General features: G+C 38.9%; 2 protein-coding genes across 3 annotated transcripts in view; one reads left to right on the top strand and one right to left on the bottom strand.

The window, feature by feature from the left end:
- Window positions 1-24323, top strand: part of LOC126203878 (osteopetrosis-associated transmembrane protein 1) — a 275137-nt gene that overhangs the window by 213111 nt on the left and 37703 nt on the right. The gene's annotated exons all lie outside the window — the stretch shown is intronic.
- Window positions 5858-24323, bottom strand: part of LOC126203880 (chromatin modification-related protein MEAF6) — a 54170-nt gene continuing 35704 nt past the window's right edge. The window contains exons 3-4 of one of the 2 annotated variants that reach the window (XM_049938262.1): window positions 13346-13382; window positions 5858-7244 (exon numbers count right to left, since the gene is read on the bottom strand). In XM_049938262.1, coding sequence (XP_049794219.1) covers window positions 6853-7244; window positions 13346-13382 — 429 coding nt within the window. In that variant the 3' untranslated portion in view covers window positions 5858-6852. The remainder of the gene's footprint in view (window positions 7245-13345; window positions 13383-24323) is intronic. The other variant, XM_049938261.1, reaches the window with a different exon arrangement.

The following is a 24323-nucleotide window of genomic DNA, read 5'->3' as shown; positions in this document are numbered from 1 at the left end:
AAGGAACAGAATGGGACGACTGAGAAAGAGATACATTTCTGAACTGGTGCAGAAAGGTGGAGCAGGGTTCTACATCTACGTGATAACTCTGCTATTCACAATAACGTGCCTGGCAGAGGTTTCAATGAACCACCTTCAAGCGGTCTCTCTGCCATTCCACTCTCGAACAGCACGCAGGAAAAACGAGCACTTAAATTTTTCTGTGCAAGCCCTGATTTCTCTTATTTTTATCGTCATGATCATTTCTCCCTACGTAGGTGGGTGCCAACAGAATGTTTTCGCAATCCATTGTAGCAGGGAAAGCACATTGGGGAAACGGGAAATAATGTAGGAGTGGGCAAATGAAGGCATTGGTGGTTGTGATGGGAGCTGAATAACAGAAAAATAAGGGTAAAAATATGTACAGATACGCAAAAATAAGTACAAAAAAAAAGGATGGAATGGATGAAGTATGGGACTATGCGCAAGTTACGGTCACATAGCTATATGTTGTGCGCAGAGAGCACCGTTGATACAGTGTGACCTGGATTTCAGTGTGTGAATGGTTTGGAAGGTGATCTAAAAATATGGGACAGAAGCGAAAGAACGGACAGAGTGGAGTAATGCTCTAGTGAATAGTACAAAAGGAAAACATCACTGTGTTGTGAGATGGAAGGAAAGCCATTAGCCAAAATAAAACAATGGTAAGTCCATATTGGAATATCAACAAGATTATAAAAAGGTTAAAGTGCTATTCACTGTGAAAATAACACACAAGAGTTGCAGACAGGCACAATGAAAATATTTTTCAGTTGAACGACAGGCTCATGGAACACCATTTGCCCAACTTAAGATAGTTTTAGTTTTTTTGCCTAATCATTTCAGATGAATATTAGGGTCCTTCTTTAAAATCCGTATTTACCTGAATATAATACGACTCCCCCCCCCCCCCCCTTTTTTTTTAAAGAGGCTCCTTGAGAAAAATTTGTTTTCAACATATTGTGATTATTCAAAATTATAAACTGTTTTATTGACATTAAGCACCTGGCTAAAATGTTAGTGTTACACCTATTTTAAACTCAGGCCATTTATTGTCTACATATTGGTAACACAAGGAAAAATAAAATAAAAGCAAATGGCTTACATTAATTTTTATCTTTACTACATTTTTTGCTTACTAAGCCAGTTATCTATGGTATCACTATTTTAATCATCACCATCATACAATTGCACAGATGTGAAATTCATATCTTTGTTGGCACAAATATTTTTCTGTTTCTTCCAATTATGTTATGATTCCTGAAGTTGTGATTATGTGGAACCTGAGAACGTATCCATTCTTTTCCAAATATTAGAGAGGTGCATAAGTTTGTAGCACTTTTGTTTTGCATGTTGGTATTCTGGTTGCTACAGGTTTATTTATCAATCGTCATTTTTTCTGTGTACTTCACTATTGCTACTTGAGTTTACATATTGTCATTTGGAGGTAATGATGGGAGCTGTGAATGCTAGAAAGTGGGTTGCCAAGTGGTGAAATCAAAACATTTCTAACATAGTCTTCTGTTTCATTTCAACAGAGAGATGATAGCAATGGAGGCAGCCATAAACATTTGCACCATGTATGGGGACAATGCTATTGGACAAGAGCGTGAACTGTTTTGACATTAGTGACTCTTCCAATTGAGGAAGACGTATGGCGTTTGATGAAGATCATTTAAATGCATTAATCCACAATGATCCACATCATTGTACTCAAGACCTGGCACATGTGATGAACTGTGATCATTCCGCCATTATGTGACATTTGCATGCAAAGGGGAAGATCCAAAAATTGAGTGTATGGGTACTGCATGCTCTAAGCCAAAATCACAAAAATCAGGGGGCAGCCTTATGTTCAATTGGTTTGTGAACAACACCAACCGTACCTATCCTCTATTGTTACTAGTGATGAGAAATGGTGTCTTTATGCTAACATATGGAAAAGAAAGGAATGGTTGAGCCCAAACAAAGTATCAACCCCCCACACAAAGACCAGCGCGCATCCACATGTTAGGCATCTGGAGGAACGACAACGGTGTGGTGTACTACAAATTGCTTCCACGAGGTGTAACAATCACTGGTGACATTTATGTCAACAAATGAGATGTCTTGCAGAAGCAATTCACGAACAATGACCAGGAAGACTGCGTGAAGTGATACTACTGCAGGATAATGCCCGACCGCATTCTGCTAGACTGACAAAAAAACACTATACAGGAGTTGGGTTACATCTACATCTACATATACATTTATACTCCGCAAGCCACCCAACAGTGTGTGGCATAGGGCACTTTACGTGCCACTGTCGTTACCTCCCTTTCCTGTTCCAGTCGCGTATGGTTCGCGGGAAGAACGACTGTCTGAAATCCTCCGTGCGCGCTCTAATCTCTCTAATTTTACATTCGTGATCTCCTCGGGAGGTATAAGTAGGGGGAAGCAATATATTCGATACCTCATCCAGAAACGCACCCTCTCGAAACCTGGCGAGCAAGCTACACCGCAATGCAGAGCGCCTCTCTTGCAGAGTCTGCCACTTGAGTTTATTAAACATCTCTGTAACGCTATCACGGTTACCAAATAACCCTGTGACGAAACGATCACCTGATCTTGCGCTCTCAGATTTTCACCATTTCTGCTCTCTATCGAACAACCTTCAAGGAAGTTTCTTTTCCAGGTGAAAATGCGCACTGAACTTGGTTCGATGAGTTCTTCACCTCAAAATCACTTGATTTGTACAGTTGTGGAATTGAAAAATTGTCCCAGCATTGCAAGACTGTTGTAAATAGTGAAGGAGAATATATCATTGATGACTAAAATCTCTGTTATGTGTATTTGTTGTGTTTATTAAACTTATGGAATCTTTTTGCACCAACCTGATACATATCAGATTTCGCTTCTATACTTATGTGAGAATGTTACTTGCTTGTAAACATATTGTCTGCCTGCCGCTCTCTCATTAGCTGAGTATAACTAGCAGCTGACCCCCGCCCCCCTCCCCCATTTCATTAACATTGTACCTCATGGTGAATGTTGACAACATTGTTACAGGAAACACGTAAGTACGCCACTGGCCCCTATCTGGACTTTTACTGCCTCTTGTAGAAATGTATAACATTGGTGTGTATTTGTCCAATTTTAAAGTCAGTTCAAATGGATTCAGGCAAACTGCAGTTTAAACATGGTAGATGTTCATAAAAAGACAAAGTACTCAGTATAGATTCCCATGGTTGCCAACACAACGTAATTTGCTGTCCACTAAGCACACCTCTTCCCGCACTCATCCTAGTTCTCAGCCAAGCTGGTGTCACTGTTAACTGGCCTCCCTCAAACCCTTCTGCAGTGCTGTGTTTCAGCAACTGTAAACCATGAATTGCAATAACTTCTAGGGTTCAGGCCATAGGTAACAACACCAACTGATAAATAAATAAAGGGTCGCAATCACTATTCAGTAAAATTCTCAAACTTCTGCTCATCCTGTGATCTAGTGATGTCTGTTGGCACTGTTTCCACGAGGGTCTTGCTGCTTTAATTTATTCTCACACTAGCAATTACAGTCAATTTAATATGGTTTAGTTTGCTTTTTAGACATTTAATTCTGGATTAAATTTCTTTCTTGATTCATCTGAATGTCACCATCTTGTGTAAAGATGATTAAAATGTGGTAACATTTTTACTCCGTATTCCAATATGTGAACAGTGACTGAATTCCTCGTTTTCAACACACTTGGTAAATCGTTACAGTACCTCATAACCAAATAAAATATTGGCTTGAGTTAAGAAACAAGAAATGTTTTTTGAAGGACAACATTTTTACCTATCAGTGTTACCTTTACTTAAAAAGTACCAGAAACATTTGCCTATGATACCCATAAATGTATGAGAACTTTTATTGCAAACCTCTTCCAACATAACAAGAATTTGTTATATGATAGAATTTTTTGCTATGTCCTCCTGTTTCACAAAATTTTCAAATTTTAAGCAGAGCAATAACTTGTTGCTGTGGCTACTTGGTGGTTTCCTATATACTCTTTGCACTACTAGTGCCATGTGATTGAAATGTCACAGTCAATACTATATCGAGCACTTTGGTGTATCAGGAAATCTCAAACCTGTTAAGAGTACGAGTACCGCTTCCCCTACCTACACTTCAGAATTCTTCAAATAAATCTGTACCTCACCTTAATAACCCAAGTTTTGTCTGTAAATATAAGATGACCCCAATATCAATCTGTTAAACAAAATAAAAATGTTGACCTCAGCAGCAATAATTTAATATGCAAATATAAGACAACCTAATAGTTTTCGAATGATGAATTTGGGAAAAAGCTTTGTCTTTGTAGCCAAGTAAATATGGTAATGCCATGGCAATCAGCTCTGCCCTGTAGGAGTTATTATTTGCAATTTACATCATATACACTTGAGAGAGTAATTCATTGACTGAGTAAAGTAGCTATGTACCTAGTATTAGTTGTGCTTGTACAGTGGAGTGCAGGTGAGATACAACAGTGTTCAAAATTTGCTGATGTATGAGAGGAAGTAGATCAACTTTTTCTATTTATTCTTCAATTACGCCATTTCATTTGTCAACTTAGTGTCATATTGCACTTCATAACTGCAGAGAAATATGAATGATGTATAGGGCCACAAAACTAAGGGACAAAGGCAAACTGGCATACACCACAGTATAAAAAAAATAACACATGTTTAGTTATTATTGTACTTTAGTGTTAGACCAATAATTTGCAGCCCATGTATTTTTGCTGTGATGAAATAGTATACTCATTGACAGTAATAACTTGGACATTCTATGAGCTGGGTTCTTTATAAGATGGTACAAACATTGCTGAAAAAATTGCTTTTGCATTTACTTCTGGTATCATTTAGCAAAAAATGGCACACCCACCTTACAGGAATCATTCGTACAGTAAATTGTTCATATACCATATTCTTTCTTCTGTTATCCTATGTTGTCTGTTTTTTCGTATACCTTTAGTCAAGAGAAATACTGTATGCCCATTTCTTGACTGTCGCAAAACTTCACCAAATATGGATGTGTTTCTTTTGGCATTCAAAACAAAGAATTTCACAGTTGCTTTTAAATACCACAACACTTGTCATGAACACATGCAGAAGGTGGGCAACACACAACTTGGCACTTGGTAAAAATAAAAAGCTGACAGATGGAACAGGCCAGCAAACAACTGAACCCCCAAGGATGACCTAATTTTATTTATACTTTCTAGAACGTTTCTGACAGTTTAAAACTGTGTGTGCTGGTGCCTGACGATGCAATGTGACCCTCATGGATATTGTTGTATTACTTGAGTATCATTCTGCAGGAGACCAGTTATCAGTTTTAAAATTGGGTCTCATGCAAATGGAAGCTGTAAGGGCAAGGTAGAGGTAGGCACAGTAGCTACGTGGATGAACAGCATACCGAGACATCTCAAGTTTATAGCAGTGCCCACTAGTTACAAACATTACTCTGCCTGAACTGCTTTTTTATACATATTTTCTGACTTTCTATTTCACAAGCCATTGTTTGTTATAATACCAAACAAATTGTCTCTGGAATTAAAATTTCTCGTTACAAAACAACTGAGTGCCTTTCGATAATAGTGAGAAACTTCAACAAAGCATGAACAGTATTAGCCAGGAATGATTTTCCCACAAGGTAATTGCAAAAAGGAATCGAAAGAACGAAGTTAAGTGAATATATTAGAATAGAATTTATAATATTTAGTGATGGTATTAGACTTCACTAACTTTATTTCAGGCTTTTAACCAATTGATGTACTTAACAATAACTACATCAATTTCTTTAGACTTCTTGAAAGAGTGTAATATATAAAACTTGAATTTATTTAATACCAGTCATTTTCACGTCACAAAATGATAAAATTTTAAAAGAAGAGTTCTATTTGTGTAAGTACCCAATTCATGAAAAGTATTAATCACAAATACGTTATTAACAATATAATTCAGCATAATGTCAGGTAGGGTTCTCACAGCTCTTTAGTAACATATTAAATTATAATATACTCTATGTATCTAAATTTAACGAAACAGCACACTGAAAACTATGAACTCAATATTTACGTTGGTATGTTGTCACTATAAAAGTAGAAATATTTAACAATGTACACTAATTCAGCGTATATCTATGTACATTTGAAGTTTCATTATTGTGAACAATAGAGGCACACTGGCACTCACTTAAAACACAATTTCATAACATTCTTACAATGATTTTGATAGATCGGATTGCGTCAATAAGAGTAAACATAGCTATGTTCAAATCATGTAAATAAAATTAAGTTAAACAAGAACATAAAATACGGCATAAGTACTTTTTCTTTTCCCTAGAAATGGATATCACATGCTTGTACCTGACTGCTAGCTAAAATCTAATGTTGCATTTCAGCTGCATTCAGTAATGTCACGTACTCTACAGTTACAGCTCTCTGGCATATCCTGTACTACACAATTAATAATTAACCCATTTCTCACTGTGGAAGTATTCTATACTTATTATTACAGCAAAGAATTTTAAATTCATTTAGTATCTCTTGATTTCCATTTGAATGCAGTTAGTAGTGCTCTAAATCCAAGTTTCAAATTATTTTTTCATTGTCAGAAAATAATTTTAATTTCAATCTGTGTTGATGATAAGAGAGAGAAATAACAATAGATCCGAGTGCTAGAAACAGATTTTGAGCAGGTGTACAAATATGCACCTGCTGTACTCTTTCGTCAACTGTAATGACCCAGAAGCCCATTTACTTTCATCTCGTCACAGATTTTTAGTTTCTCTCAGTCCTCCTCATCAGTCTGTCATCGGTGACGTGCTTTCTTTGCAACTGGTTTCTTGGCAGATGTGTTCCCAGAACTGGCAGCATTGACAGAACTTGTGCTGTTCACTGTAGTTCCTCCAACTGCTGGAGTTTTGTTAGGAGCTGGACGATTCTCTTTGCTGGCAGCTGAACTATCCTTTGCTGGTGTACTTGGACGATCCCTCTCTCCTGAAGGAGTTGATCGGCCATTGACTGCAGCTACCGATGTACTCGTAGGTGTCACAGGTGATGGACTTGCAGTTACGGCGGGAGATGGCGCACTAACTACTGAAGGGGCACTGGTTGCAACAGTAGCCTTCCCGGATTCTTTTCCTGCTACATTGTCCTCACTACCACTGTTTCCTGTCTGAGATTCTGTTTCACTGTTGCGATCTGAAAAAAAGAAAAAAACCTTTATAGCTTCTTGACAATAATGAATTTCTTGTATATTTACATTATACAGCACTTTCCTTCAAGAAAAACATCAGTAACAGAAACAGAAAAATTCATACATAACTAATTAAAACAAAATGTAAGTTATATTCTGATGCATGTGCACAATTTTAATGATGAGTGCAGTTACGATTTTTGAACATTCACGCAAAGAATGGTGATATACTGTCATTCACACTGTAAAACATGTGAAATTTTATGTTTTCAAATGAATTTGTTGTCAGATCACTTTGTTTAAATCCCACAATATTTTCTTAAAGTAGCAGCCAGAAATTTTTAAATTGTTGTTGCTGGAGACTGTCTGAAAATGTTGGGTAGTTGTCTCAATAATAAATGAACTGGCAGCAGAGTTATCAACCCTATATGTAAACGAGGAATGCATTAGAAAGTCATTAGATCGGATTTCAACACTTGTGAAAGCAACCTAGTCAGTCTCTAATTGTAGTTGAATGATCTATTACAGACAGGATTTTTTTTTGAGGTTTTAGGCTTTCAACTGCATAGTACCTCATCAGCCTCCCAGTCAATTCTCAGGTTATGGTTCTCTAATACCTACAAAATGGCCAAAAAATCAAATGGATTAAAAAGAAAAAAAATCATGCCCTAGCACTACCCCAATATTTCATACCAGTGCCTATATTTTTGTGGAATTCATTTTTTTACTCTTTTAAATACACGAAGTAATATTTTTAAACAAGCAATTAGAAAAAAAACTGTTTGTGAAGGACTTTCTTTGACCTGCACTGGCATGTAACATCTCGACTGTTGGGAGAGATAAACGTGTCACACGGAATTACTGGCATTTTAAAAAGCATGTTCTTTTTAAAAATGTTTGAAGAAGACTGAAAAAAATTCCATGGAATGTAAGGTCATCCACTTCAAGTGCTCGATGATCATATTAGTCAAGCAAAGGTTTTTTTTTATGCTTATCAGCGATTAATTGTCAGAAAAACAGCACAGAAATGCAACAACACTGCAATAAAAAAGCTGCAAATGTCTTATACTGTGGTGAAGTACACTCTAAGACAGAAAGAAACAATGCATCACAAAGGAATTATTCGACTGGAAGAGATCATTAGATGTGACGTACATGTACTGACGAACTGATAACAGTTTCAGAAAAACTGTACGACTTATTCAAGAGAAAGATGTTCAAAAACAAGTCAATAATGCGCTGACCCACCTCTAGCTCTTATGCAAGCAATTATTCGGCTTGACATTGATTGATAGGGTTGTTGGATGTCCTCCTGAGGGATAATGTGCCAAATCGTCAAAATTCCCAAGTCGGTTGCAGGGATCTGCCCATAAAGCTCCAAACATTCTTATTTGGGGAGAAATCCAGTGACACTGCTGGCGAAAGCAGGGTTTGGCAGGCATGAAGACAAGCAGTAGAAACTCTTGCAGTGTGCAGGTGGACATTATTTTGCTGAATTGAAAGCCTAGGATGGGTTGCTTGAAGAGCAACAACACAGGATGTAGTGTATTGTCGACATACCACTGTGCTGTAAATGTACTATGGATGAAACCAAAGGGGTCCCGCTATGAAAAGAAATGGTACCTCCAACCTTCACCCTTGATTCTCGGACCGCGTGGCAAGTGACAATCAAGCTGGTATCCCACTGCTGTCCGGGGCTTCTCTTGACATCTCTTCAGCCTGGAATCTCATTGACTGCAGTAGAATTATCTTCAGTGGTGAGCCCTGTTTAGGACTGAGCCCCAGTGAACCATGAAGACGTGTGGAGATGCATTGGACAGTGATTGGATTTCAACCTCACTCTTGCCCGCCATACGGCAACAACAGAAGTGATGGGCCGGGTTGTGCGATTTAATTTCATGACAGAACCCTTTTGGTTGTCACCACAGAACCCTTACAGTGCCGTCGTATATTGACGATATTCTATGCTCTGTTTTGTCAACCTTCATGGCAAGTGATCCTGCACTTATATTTCAGCAAGATAATGCCAACACACACACACAGTGAGAGTTTCTACTGCTTGTCTTTATGCTTCTCAAACCCTACCTTGGCCCAGCTAGGTCACCAGAAATCTTTCCAAATGAGAACAATTGGAGCATTATGGGCAAGGTCCTCCAACCACCTTGGGAGTTTGATGATCTAACACGTCAACTGGACAGAACTTGGCACGATATCCCACAGGAGGACATCCAACAATGCCATCAATCAATGCCCAGCCAAATACCACTTGTATAAGTGCTGCAGGTGGACCAACACATTACTGGCTTGTTTCTGAACCTCTTTCCCGTGAATAAATCATTCTATTTTTCTGATATCGTAATCATTTGTTTGTCCGTAAACATACATCACAACTACTGATTTCTGTACCATGCTTTGTGGTGCATCTTTTTTAAGTGCATAATGAAAGACAGGTGACCAATGATCAAATAACAATTTTCTTGCAATGTCTTACAATTTTCATTAAAATACATGTTACTTGACACTGAAACAACTATCTCTGACATATGGGCAAGACTTATCACAAACGGTATTTTTGAATGTTGTGGCACTGGAACCATGGATTTATACCTGGGCAAAAATCCATATGAAATTGATGAAAGAATCAGAGAGAAGTAGTCCCAACTGCAGACAGTGCAGTTGTAGCACCTTTGTGATGACAACAACTTTTTCTCCAAATCTGAGTTCATAAAGAAAACAAAAGGCAACCTACAGAGCAGATAACAATAATGTATCTCTGGAGAAATGAAGGCAAGCACAAACGCAATATCAGGGTGTACATTCCTGGATATTTCTCGGACTTTCCAGTTAAAAATGCGCTTTTCTCTGGGTGAAAATATGCTGCACCCAGGAGTGAAAGTACATTTTTTTACATGTTAAGTGACAATACACTTTCCCTTGGAGCTGTAAAAATGTATCAATCCTTTGAATGGTAAAGGTTTTATACACTAGCACTCCCAGCAAAAATGCAACACATTTTGAAAAGATTCTTTAATACACAGCAACATGTACACTGTACATTTTAGTATTATGAAATTATAAATAGAAAGCTGCATCAAACCAGTCTCAGGACTGAAGACCACAACAACAACAACAACAACAACAACAACAAATAGAAAGTCACCAAATACCGCACAGTATTTTCTGAACACAGAACACCAAAGTATAAGAAGTGCGATGCCTATGCTATGACACGGAAACGGAGACAATAATAGTGCTCCAAGTGGCCTGGCAGTGAACTCAGAATTTGAGAAAATATGGTATGATAATATATGTTCTTGTTTTGCAGTATACCTCTACTAGATGATATCTTTCATAAAAAAAAAGAGAGAAATTAACTCGCCTTTCACACAGAATACAGGCCATCAAAAATTTTTGTTTTTCTGAGTGTGTTGTCAGGCGGGATCTTAAAATCACAGCTCAAATTGCAGCAGCTGAATATTTCTAACAAAACACGATTGTAAATTTCACTGCTGTGCGCCGAACATTTCATGGCTTATCTGGCTGAACACGTTCTGTTGAGCACTTCGATTTTTCCATAGAAAAGCCAATTATGTGTGTAATTGCTCAAGAACTGGCCTCGCAATTTTTTGTTTTAAGGATAATTATACTTTTTGCCATCATTATTGCATAATTTGTCATCTATGAAAGAACTAAAACAAATATCAAAAACGAATCTTGAAGCTGGGTCTTTTTTAGCATGTGCTATCCTTTCAGATATATCAAACAAAAATGTGCCAGTAAAATTTTAAATACTGGCATAAATGGCTGATCCTCAAAGTGTAAAGTTTTGAATGAGAGTCAAACACTTCATTGCACAATCTCACACGGAACATAATTCATCTTGTGTAAAAGGGAATCTACTTTGAAAGTAATGCTGCTCAAAAAACCATTTGCAATATGTTCCTGTTACCAGTTATAAATATAAAGACTTATGACATCATGCTCATCGAAAGGATTTTTTTTATTTTGAACTGTTGCATAGTCTCTGTCCAAGAGCCTTTTGATATTGACATATGCTCGTTTGAGCACTGTGTTTTGTTGTTGTATATAGCACTTTTTCTTTGCAACTGAAGTTTTATTTTGGTGTTATTTTCTCATTTATGTTTTATTTCTGCAGTATTATTATGCATTAGTGCGTAAGTAAATTTCTTTGTTAGATTATCAGTTCTTACCAGCAATATTACAGAAATTTAATTTAAAACTAAAAATTGAAAAATTCCAGGAATCTTAAAAATTCCCAGGTATTTCCTGGATTTCCCAGTTGACCCGGGGCATATATGGTATTACTGTGACATGCTAATTGTCAGTTATAAACCCTTCAAGTAAATATACTTTTCAACTGTTGTGCTTGATTTTTTTTTTCATTGCTATTAATAATGTTGTAATTTGGAATCTCTCTGACATGATTGTTGTTTCCATCGGTATTTAATTTTTGGCCATGTCCTTTTCAAAGGAACCATTCTGACATTTGGTTGAAGTGATTTAAGGAAACTAAGGAAATTATTGGATGTGAATTTGAATGAAAGTCCAGTCTTTCATCACTGCATCACACTGGTTGGTATTATGAAAAGTAGATTTGCAATTCAGTAAAACTGAATAGTGATGAAAATGCTGGAACTCAACAGCCTATGATACGAGAAATGCACTAGAAAACAAACTTATGTACTTCACTATTACAGCTTTTACCTAAAAATTGTTGTGTGTCAAAATGGCAATGTGAGATAAACAAAAACTCATATTATGGGCAAAAGAAGGGGGAGGGCAAGTGCTATACTTCATCCATCATGGGGATTGAGAACATCAAAGATTTTTGCCCTGGTCCTGGGAATTCTAAGACCCTACAAATATCACTACATTTGTTCCTCAGACTTGTCCAGGCATGCAAAAAAATATGCGAGCAGTTAACATCAGTTTTATTAAAACATTACTACAACTTACTTTTTATGTTTGCACGCAGTAATGTTCATCAACATGCTTTTGATGGATGATGAATGCAATGCATGTTTAGATATAAAAAGATATTTTTATGTGATACAATTCCAATTTAACAAGTTTCAGATTTTTACTTTACTTTTACTGTGAAACCTTGCTTCTTGCCAAATTTCATGAGTCTAGGTCAGCAGGAAGCACCCTTTATGTTTTGGTGAGTGAGTTTGCAAGTATCAAAATATGTGACATTAATGACTGTGTCTTTTGATTGCACTGATACAAAAGCTTACAATTTTTTCACCACCAAGGCATCATAAACCTTAGTACATGACATATATGTGAACTCGATTTGGCAAACTGTTCCAGAGAAAAAGGGTTTTTAACAGTCACACATGACAGACAGACAGACAGACAGGCAGACAGATATACAGACAACGAAGCTATCCTATAAGGGTTCCATTTATACAGACTGAAGCCTGAACACTGGAAAACACAGAAAAAAATACAACACTTTAAGGAGATGGGTACTACAATTGCAAAACAAGCAAATTATCTATTAAAATTCCAATTAATTTTCACCTGACTTAGCTACAGCAATAGCAAGATCATGTTTTATTTACATTTTTTAAAACTGAGATTTAATGGAAAAAATCCTTTCATTGACTTTAGCACTGTTCCTGTGGTTTTCTCTTACAATTTCTCATGTACTCATTATTATTCTAGTAAGCTTCACAGGTGGGATTTTTACATGGTAAATGATACACCTCACTTTATTTATTCACCAAGAGCACAACTTAGGACCCTTACTATAAAAAATGTGTGCAGGTAAGGACCTGGAAAGAAGATTCCCGTCTTGGCAGTGTGCTATCACTTTCACTATTCAAATTTGCCTTACAGGCTGACTTTAAGTTATAACTGACCATAGCAACACTGTGATATAAGTTATGTTAAGACTGGGAAGTATGGAGTGTCATCACTGGCAAGCTGAAGTTAAAGAGTTAGTCATTAAGGCATACTTGGATAGTGAAATCGGCAAGGTACTGCCCAATCTGGCAAACATTTTCAATTTGTAGAAGTATATATTCCACTAAAGAGTAAAAATACATTAACTCAAGACATATCTTGGTCACAAACTTACCTTTATCTTGTCCTTGATCAACTAGCCCACTGACAGCCTGTAAAGATAAGGAGAGAGATGTCACACATTGATTTAATCTTTAAATAATTACTAAATAGAAACAGAATAAACATTCAAAACACCCATAAGGAGACATCAAACTGCAATCTCCTGGGACCTCAATTTGTGCCAGTAGTAAGTCAGGAGGGTACAGTGTGAATCCCTTATTTGCCACATTAAGGATAGATTGTTTCACTTTCATGATGACCATTTCAAGAAATAATGTTATAGAGCACTACGTTTTTCAAATGTGAAAGAGGAAGATATGTGCAACACCAAAGAGTTATATTCTAAACTGAACTAAGGTTGGTCAGTCAGCAGTCAAGCTTCACTGATGAAGCACCAGGAGACTATCAAGTCTGTCTGTTTTCAAAGTTTCATTCTTAAATTCTTTGCTATTTTTCGTGCAGTTGCATAACCACAGCTCAGTAAATTGCCAGCCTCCATTAGTGAAGGGCCAGGTGATCAACAAGTCACATATTTCGTTTTTTCTGTTAGTTTCCATAGTTTAATTTTTAATATTGTAAGATGGGTGGGGTGTGTGCTTGCTGTGTGCAGACGCTGGAGGATCTGGCTGCAGTTTGTGAACAGCCGAAGATGCTTATAGCCACAGTCAACTGCAGGCTGCTGCCAGCCATCCACAGGCTGCTGCCTCACAGTGTGACAGCAGTGAATAAACTGGCACAACACGTGGAACTTGTCACGTATCACTGGTTTTGCCCATGGATTCTGATGTTGGAGCGTCTTCCAGCGGTACCTGTTGCACGGGTGGGGGTGCCGCACAGAATGCAGGGTGAGTGGCAGGTTGTTTACAGTCGCGTCCCTCGAGGTGGAGAGTCAATATGGAGGCTCGACATCTGGTCTTGCCCATTCACTCTGCGAGTGGACATCTGGTCATTCCTTCAGCAGGGTCCAAGCAGACACATGGGGGGAGGGGTTTACTAGTTGTCAGGAGCTCCTTTGTTTTAGCCACTTTACAGAGCTCGTTAGGGAAACAGTGTCCAGAGCTGGAAACAATTCCAATGTGCACTCAGCCCATCTGCTCGGAGCCATCGTCTGAGATGTGCACAAAGCTCTGCCTGTAGCTATTGAGGGTGCAATTAATCTGTAAGTTGTTGCTCATGTCAGCACCAATGATGCATTTCTCTTAGGTTCTCAGGACATCTTCAGTTCCTGCAGGCAGCTTGAAGAAGTGGTGACGACTGCTGGCCTCATTTGCGGGGTGCAAGCAGAGCTCACACTCTGCAGTACTGTACCCAGAATTGATCAGGGTCCTACGGTTTGCAGCCAAGTGGCGGAGGCTCTGTTGATTTGGTAATTGTCACGGCTGCAGATTTATGGGCCAGTATTATGGGGTGGAGAGTAGAAAGACTCCCCTTAATGGGTCAGGGTGACTACAAAAGAAGCAGTTACTTGGGTAGCACAGTACTTGTGTAGTATTTAGGTTAGGTGATAGTTTGAGGTCCTCTGATGAATGTTTATCAGCCGATACACACAGAGAAAAATCAGATCATGTACAAAGTTGAGATATTCTGTTCAACAGAAAACTGTCAAAGTATTCATAACAAATTTCCTGAACTTACTGCCATCCAGGAAAGTAGTTGCACTCAAATTATTCTTGGAAGAGCTGGCAGAAACCCGTAGCAGAAAGGTCTGAAATATTTAGTGAGGCATGGAATGTATAGTGTAAAGTCAGATTACACACCAAGTCGAAACTGAGTCTGACTGTGAAATTATTTGGACACAAGAAGCAGGCCTACATGTACTTAATTATTAGATTTTTTACTGGTAACCTGATTCCACGGTAATAGCTGTAGAATCATTCAAGGGAAGCACTTAGCAGTGCAGAAAATTAGTATTAGTATTATTTGGTGGCGACTTTAATGTACTGAGCACAAACTGGGATGTCTATGGAGTCACTGCAGGTAGTACAGACAGATACAGTCTTGTGAAGTACTTTTGAACACATCTTCTGAAAATGCCTTGCACAACTAGTTAGGCAATCAACACACAATGAAAATATTTTAGAACTTGTAGCTAACAACAAGCCTGACCTTATCAACAGTGTCAGTACAGAGACGGGGACTAAGGATCATGAGGCCATCGTTGCTGAAGTTAATAAACAAATCAAGAATGTTAGGAGAGGTTTTAGTGTAAAAAAGCAGATCGGCAGTTGTTAGCAATGAATGGACACCATTTAGTTCCAATATGACTGACATAGAGGAATTATGGATAAAATTTAAACTGCTTGTAAATGGCGCTCTGGACATGTATGTCACACTAGATGAATGATGGTTTCATAATCCAATTTGAAGAATGTTGAGGGAAAAGAGATTGCTGCACTCTCATTTAAAACAAAAATGTGCAAATCTCGACACGCAAAAGTTAGTAGAATTTCGTGCATCCAATGTGTGAAGTATACAACAATTTACACAGTCATATTTTAGCAAAAGATCTTGCTGAGAAAAGTTTGGTCATTTGTAAAATCACTAAGTGGGTATAAGACTTGTAGTCAGTCACTCATTGATGTCTGAGGTGGCAATAGGAAACAGCAAAAGCAAAATCGGAATGTTATATTTCACATTTAACGAATCTTTCACGCAAGCAGAGCATACAAACATCCATCATTTGACTGCTGCGCAGACGCCCAAATACAGGACATAGAAAAAGACATCCCTGGCATAGAGAAGCAACTGAAAGACTTGAAAACAAGTAAGTCACCAGGTATGGATGAAATTCCAATTCGGTTTTACAAAGAGTACTCTGCAGCAATGGGCTCCTTACTTAGCTTGCATTCATAGTGAATCTTTTACCCAGTGCAAAGTCCCAAGTGACTGGAAAAAGCACAGGTGACTCTTCTATACAAGAAAGGTAAAAGCAAGGGCCACATAATTAAAACGGGTATGCTTGAACACATACTGAGTTCGAATATAATAAATTTCCTTGAGATAGAAAAGCTTCTGTCCGCAAATCAGCATGAATTTAGAAAGTATCACTTGTGCAATTTCAGCCTGATCTTTTCCCATACAATATCCTACAAACCGTTGCTGGAAAGCAACAGGCAGTTTTCATATCGCTAGAGCAAAAAAAAAAAAAAAAAAAAAAAAAAAAAATTAGAACATTTTTTTGTTTCATGATTGTCATCATCAACATCATCATCATCATGTAAAAAATTGTTCTCACTTTCTATGTTGGTTGACTGGTTATGCAGTAATAAAATACAGAAATAAAACTTTTTCACAATAATGGAAATTCCAGGATGGGGAAAAAAGAGGAAAGGCAACCACTCACCTGCAGATTCATGGTTGGTGACACACACACATACACACACACACACACACACACACACACACACACACACACACAAAATATCTGAAACTGTTACCAGCTTTTGCACTTCACTTTTAATTCCAGTGCAAGTACAAACATTCTCTATCATTTGGGAAGACAGTAGCTGAGACTGATTAGTCACATTCCGATTCTGCTGCCAGGCCACAGTGGCAAATTGTAGTTGAAATTTATGCCCCAGATGAGCTTGACTGTGACACACCATTACTTCAATGCACTTAAAATATATGTACATACATTTATGATGCTTTTGTAGTAATTACCTTGTAAATAAATAGGGCTACAGATAGAGAGATGCTGAATAAAACATATTTGACTGTCATAAGAGCAATGTGTGATGTCTTCAATGATTACCATACCAGAATATTGTCAAATGATATTTCACAAAACCCAAAGAAATTCTGGTCATACGTAAAGGCTGTTAGTAGCACCAATGTTAGTGTCCAGCCCCAGCAAATGAGACAGGAACTGATATCGAGGGCAGCAAAGCAAAAGCTGGAATGTTTAACTCTGTTTTCAAATGTTCCTTTACAAAGGAAAACCCAGGACAACTGCTCCACTGAAAGGTGAGTGAAATAAGTATTAGTGTCAGTGGAGTTTATACACAGCTGAAATCGTTAAAACTGAACAAAGCTCCAAGGCCCAATGGAATCCCTATCAGAATTTGCAGCTCAGATGTTCCCTCTTCTAGTGTAGATCCCTTGAACAAAAGATTGTGCCCAGTAGCTGGAAGACAGAACAGGTAACACCCATCTACAAGGAGGGCAGTAGAAGTGATCCACAAAACTTCTATCCAATATCCTTGAATCAGTTTGTTGTAGAATCTTAGAACATGTTCTGAGCTCTAACATAATGAGGTATTTTGAAGAGATTGACCTCCATGCCAACCAGCAAGGAGTCCGAAAACACTGATCATATCAAATTCAACTTGTACTGACACACTGAAAGCTTTGGATCAAAGAGTCAGGTAGATGCAATATTTCTTGCTTTCCAAAAAGCATTTGACTCAGTACCACACCTATCGTTATTGTGAAAAGTTTGGTCATATGGGGTATCAAGTAAAATTTGTGACTGGATTACAACTTTTTGGTAGGGAGAACATAGCATGTTATCTTGGATGGAGAGTCATTGTCAGATGTAGAACTAACTTCAGGTGTGCCCCAGGGAAGCGTGTTGGGACCTTTGCTGTTCATGTTGTATATTAATGATCTTACAGACTATATTAATAGTAACCTCAGACTTTTTAGAAATGATGCAGCTATCTATAATAAATTATTAACTAAAGGAAGCTGCATAAATATTCAATCATATTTTGATAAGATTTCAAAGTGGTGTGAAGATTGTCAACTTGCTTTAAATGTTCAGAAATGTAAGATCGTGCACTTCACAAAAAAAAATTAGTAACCCGTGACTACAAAATCAATGAGTCCCTGCTGGAATCAGCCAACTTATAAAAATATTGGGTGTAAGACTTTGTATGGATATGAAATAGAATGACCACATAGGTTCAGTCATGGGTAAAGCAGTTGGTAGACTTTGGTTTGTTGGTAGAATACTTGGGAAGTGCAATCAGTCTACAAAGCAGACAGCTTACAAATCTCTTGAGTGTTCTAGAATACTTCTCAAGTGGGTAGAACCCATACCAAATAGGACTAGCAAGTGATATTGAATGTATACAGAGTAGGTAGGCAAGAATGGTTACAGGTTCGACTGATCTGTGGGAGAGTGTTACAGAGATACTGAAGGAACTGAACTGGATGACTCTTGAAGATAGACGTAAACTGTCTCACGGAAGTCTATTAACCAAGTTTCTTCAAGAATCAGCTTTTAATGATGGCTCTAAGAATAATCCCCTATGTATCGCTCACATAGGGATTGTAAGGCGGCACCTTATGGTGGTTTGCAGAGTATGGATGTAGGTATGTTTCATGTGAGGTTACTTATCCCAAAAGTAGAAGCAGTGTTTAGAATTATCTCCATGAGTGGAAATGGAGGTTGGTGCCTGGAAGCTAGCGAAAGTTGGAGCTACCATCTACAGTTACCAGCCATAGCACACAAATATAACACACACAACTGTTCGGATGTAAGGACTTTCAAAAACGGCTCCTCAAAAATTATTTGTCTTTTGTAATTGAAGCTGGCTGTTAATTAAGGTAGACCACCACTGTGATTGTAAAACTGATTATTACAAGAGAAAAACTATTCATTTGCTTTTAGTGAGATTACTCATGCTCTAAGAAAATAAAATACACAAGTAATTGTTTGGTAATATCTAAAAATGTAAAGCGTCCTTCTGTCTCAATGTAAGTATGGGTAGTATTTGACAAGTAAACCAAATATTTTTCTCAGGAATATGATGTGGGTTTTTAAAAAAGTCATAGGAGACAACACCTGAAGCAAGAATTGCCCCTGTGGGAGGCATTAATGTCACAATATTGAAATAGGCACAGGAAACTGGATTTCTATTAGAAGCTTAATTTAGTTAAAGGAAGTGAGGACGACTTACTTTTCACCCGATTCTTACTAGGAAAATGGCGTATCTTCCATGAAACTCGATAGGAGCACTTTGATAGCAGTTGAAAAGCGATAGCAGTTGATGAATAAAGAACTTTGGAGAAGCCACATCATATTTCGTTGTTTTCATATTATAACTTATGCAAAGTCCAGGATGGCACAACAACAATATTATGGAAAGGATAGACTGCTACTCACGGCATACAGGAGACACTGAGACACAGACAAGCACAACATGAAGACTGCTATACATTGCAGGTTTTGACCAAAAGGCTTTCTTCTGAAGTAGAAATCACTCACTCTCACTCTCACTCTCACTCTCACTCTCACTCTCTCTCTCTCTCTCTCTCTCTCACACACACACACACACACACACACACACACACACACACACATCTCACATACACATGACAACTGTGTCTAGCCACTGTCGATGGATGGAGTTGTAACTTTGCCTGATGGGAGTAGCAATCTGGCGGTGAGGGTAAGGATGCGGCATAGGGTGTGGAGAGAGGGTTGAAGGATGAGGTAGGGAAAGGCATAGTGCTGCTTGTGGGAGGGGACAGGGTGAAAACAGGATAGGAGCTGCTAGGTACATCAGGGAGGTTTGGAGGGGGAGGATCAGAAAAGGAGAGAAGTATAGAAAGGAAAAGGGCTTCTATGTGCATTGGTAGACTAGACTGCTGTATGTGCTGGCTGCTGTATTGTGTTGGAGTGGAAGCGGAGAAGGGGTTAGGTATGTGGACAACAGGGACTAGTGAAGGTTGAGTCCAGGGGGTTATGGGAACATTGGATATATTTCAGGGAGAGTTCCCATCTGTGCTATTCAGAAAAGCTAGTGTCAGTAAGGAGGATCCAGAAGATGGCGCAAGGTGTGAAGCAGTCCTTGAAGTGAAGTGAAGAACAGTGTTTTAGGCAGCATGTTAAGCAATTGGGTAGTCCAGCTGCCTCTTGGCTACAGTTTGTTGGTGGCTTTTCTTGAGAACATATAGCTTGTTAGTTGTAATGCCTATGTAGAAACCACTATAGTGGTTGCAGCTTAGTTTGTACATCACATGACTGTTTCATATATTGCCCTGTCTTTGATGTGACAGGAAATATTTATGACCGGACTGGAGTAGGTGGCGGTGGTGGTGGTGGTGGTGGTGGCGGTGATGGTGGTGGTGGTGGTGGTGGTGGTGGTGGTGGGAGGATGTATGGGACAGGTCTTGCATCTAGGTCTATTGCTGGGATACGAGGCAAGAATATTGCAAAGGTTTGGTTGGCAGTGGAATACCATTGTGGGAGGGGTGGCAAGGATAGTGGGTAGGATATTGCTCAGTTTAGGGCATGGGGAGAAGTAGTGATATCCATGTCAGAGAATGTGATTCAGTTGTTGCCAGTCCTGGATGGTACTGAGTCACGAGAGGAATGTTCCTTGGTGGTTAGTCGGTGGGCTCCTTTGCGGCCAATCAGTCGGTACATGGGAGATGTTAGGAGACTGGAGAGACCAGACATGGGAGATATGCGTATGTTCAATGTTGGGTGGGCAATTTCAGTCTGTGATGCCCTCGGTGAGACCCTCAGCATATTTGGAAAGGAATGGCTCGTCACTGCAGATGCAACAACCATGGGTGGCTTGGCTGTGTGGAAGGGAATTATTGGTATGGAAGAGACTTATTGGTATGGGTGGGAGGCAGCTGTTGAACTGGATGTATTGCTTGCAATTGGTAGGTCTGATATGGTCAGAGGTAGTGATGTAGCCATCCTTGAGGTCAAGGTCAACATCAAGGAAGGTGGCTTGCTGGCCCGAGGAGAAGCATGTGAAGTGAATGGGGGAGAAGGTGTTGAGGTTCTGGAATAATGTGAATAGAATGTCCTTACTCTCTCACCTATTGTCCTGATCATGAAGATGTCATCAATATCTGGGTAGTTAAGAACTCTCTACATGGCCCACGAGTAGGCTTGCATAGGATGGTGCCATGAACATACCCATTGCTGTATCCTGGAATTGTTTGCAGATGATACCTTCAAAGGAGAAGTAATTGTGGATGAGGATATTGTTGGTCATTGTGACCAGGAAGAAGGTTGTACATTTGGAGTCAGTCAGGCAATGGAAAAGATAATGTTCAATAACGGAATGCCACAGGCACTGGGAATGACAGTGTAGAGGGAGGTGGCATCAAGAGTAATGAGCAGGTGCTGTGTGGTAAAGACACAGGAACTGTGGAGAATTAGTGGTAGAAATGGTTAGTGTAGGATAGGTTATGGGTAATAGGCTGAAGGTGTTAGTCCATGAGAGCAGATGTTTTCTCAGTATCTGGCCACAATGGAACATCCTAGGTAGTTAGGTTTATGGACTACAGGAAGCATGTAGAAGATACGAGTGCAGGGAGTGTATGGGTCACGGGAGGGAGAGAGAGAGAGGGAGAGACAGATTCAGGGAGAGCTCCTGGGATGGGCCTATGAAATTGAGGAGGGGCTAGAGATCCTGGAATGGGGTTACTGCAACAGGGTTCGTAGGTGGATGAATTTGACGGCTGGCAGAGTCCCTCCACCAGATAATCATTGCAGTTTAAAACCACAGCACTGGAGCCTTTGTCAGCATGTAGCATTATAATGTTGGGATCAGTTTTTAGGTGATGGATTTCTGATCTTTCTGCAGATGTAAGGTACCCTGTGAAAGCAGTCATGTGATCCACAAACCACACTGCAATTACTGTGTTGCCTTCTATGTGGGCATGATGACTATCAAGCAGTCTGTCCTCATGAATGGCCACTGGCGAATTGTGGCCATGACCGCTTCACAGCCTGTGCCATCTGGATCCTCCCTAACAACACCAGCTTTTCTGAATCCCTGCCCCCTGCTTCAACTTTTGCTAGTCCCTATTCTACACATATCTAATCCCACCCTCACTTTCACTCGGGAGCACATCACAGCCTTCTGTTTCACCAACACATCCTCTCGTCTTTTTCCCCTTCTCTACTTCTCTCCTTTTCTACCCCCCCCCCCCCCACCCCGACACACACACACACACACCAAAACCTCATGACTGTACCTAGCACCCCATACCGTGTTCCCATCATGTCACTACATGCTCCCGCAAGCAGCTATATGCCTTCCGCTACCCCACCTTGCTATCCCCCCCCCCCCTCCATCCCATGCCACCTCCTTACCCCAACACCAGATTGCTGCTCTCCATCATATGCAGTTATGACCCAGTCAAGCCACAGCAGCCAAAGACAGTGGTTGTGCGTGTGCGTGTGTGTGTTTTCTAGTTCACAAGAAAGCCTTTGACAAAAGGCTAAAATGAATAGCGGTCTTCATGACTAGTGTGTTATGACAGTATTCCACTTCAAGGCAATGGCATGTAAAGATTTGTCGCAAACACATTAAGTGTTGATACAGTTTGTTACAGTTAAATGTCAGTTAAATACACATCAGTGGTAAAAGCCCTTGGGAGAGCCTATGGTGAAAGACACTGTTGTTGAAAGCAGAATGTGTTCACCATAGTTTAGTGGTCAGAGACGTGGAGTTATGGAACTGCTATGTTCAAATACTTTTTTTTTACATCTTTGTGACTTTAAAAGATTCTGGGACTTTATTATTAATGTCATCCAATTCTGCAATATTTAATGTTATTTACATATAAGAGGACTATCGGCTCAGTGCTGAATTTTTTTGATCCTGTGACTTCAGGATGTATTCTTTCTGGTCACAAATATCCGGCTGTTTATTTCCAAATATGTCATGATTTCCAAGGTGTGGTTAGGCAGAAACCAATGAGCACTGCTTAAATTGCTGCGAGTGGAATGAGCACTAGATTAGCAGTTGACAAATATGCTATATCATTTTGACATCACTTTCCAGTGAAAGTTGCTTCCCCTGCCTAAGTGAAAAAGCAATATACACTTAGGTTAAAACAATGAACAATGGTATTACATTTACAATCAATAATAAAAAGATATGCTGTGGTTTAATTAGGTCTATCTATGGAGAAAATTAAAAGAACAGTCATATAATGAAGGCAAAAAATGTTAAGTAGCTGCATGTGTTATAGGTGCGAACTGGTTGACAGAGATTTTAAACTGACGTGTTCTGTATAATTAGAACTGAGGAACCAACACATATTTAACACAGACTAACAGTGTAGCTTCAAGCAGCTCAAAAACTTTGTAATAGATAGAAACTGTGTGCCAGACTACGACTCAACCACATATCCTCCCCCTTTTGTGTGCAACACTCACTGACTACTCAAAAATGATTCATGTCCAAATTCACAGTACCAATTCTGCCACCATCTCTCTCATTTTGGAAACAATTAACACTGTTAGTGTTTCACTAAACTGTGATGGGGGGGTTTATTTACTTTTGCTATTTCATTTATCTTTTCCAAAAAATTGTCGAGGGTGTTTTCTCTGACGTTCTGAAAGGTACTAGATGGAGTTAACCCAGGTAAAGAACACTGATAGGGTGTTCCTCGCGGTACCCAGCATTGGTGAAAGAAGTAAATTTTCCAAACAATGGAAACTTCATGTAGGAATACCAACAATGTAGGAAAACACAGATAGCTACTTACTATAAAGAAGACACTTTAAGTTGCAGACAGACACAATTAAAAGTCTTTTAATTATGCCTGTCTTTCCCTACATTGTAGAAGTAAATTTGTGTCCCATTGAAAAACAAAATCTTGCTTATTTTTAAGCCCATTCGTCAGATGGTATGAAACTAGTATTGTGTGATCTTCAGTCTGAGGATATTTATTAACAATGACAACAAAACATGAAGAATAATCAAGTGATTCCAGTAGCTATGAAGTATGGCAGGTGAGCTGCACTGAGACCTGTGACACCACTCTCAGAAAATATAATTTAAGAAAAAATCAGACTATATTAATCTCAGATCGCCTTATTGATGAGATACATGAAAGTTACACAAAAATAATTTTTTCTGTTGATATGGAATGTAATTTGAAACATTTGATAAGCACTGCTTATTTGAATTGAACCCAGATTCTATGGGGTTATATTTTAGGGTAATCATCTTGGAAAAGGTTTCCAACAGAAGCATGCAGTAAGAAATATGTGAAGCTGTAAT

This window comes from Schistocerca nitens, chromosome 9 (genome assembly GCF_023898315.1).
Source record: "Schistocerca nitens isolate TAMUIC-IGC-003100 chromosome 9, iqSchNite1.1, whole genome shotgun sequence".
In the NCBI taxonomy this organism is placed as follows: domain Eukaryota; kingdom Metazoa; phylum Arthropoda; class Insecta; order Orthoptera; family Acrididae; genus Schistocerca; species Schistocerca nitens.
This window is presented reverse-complemented; position numbering and strand designations above follow the sequence as displayed.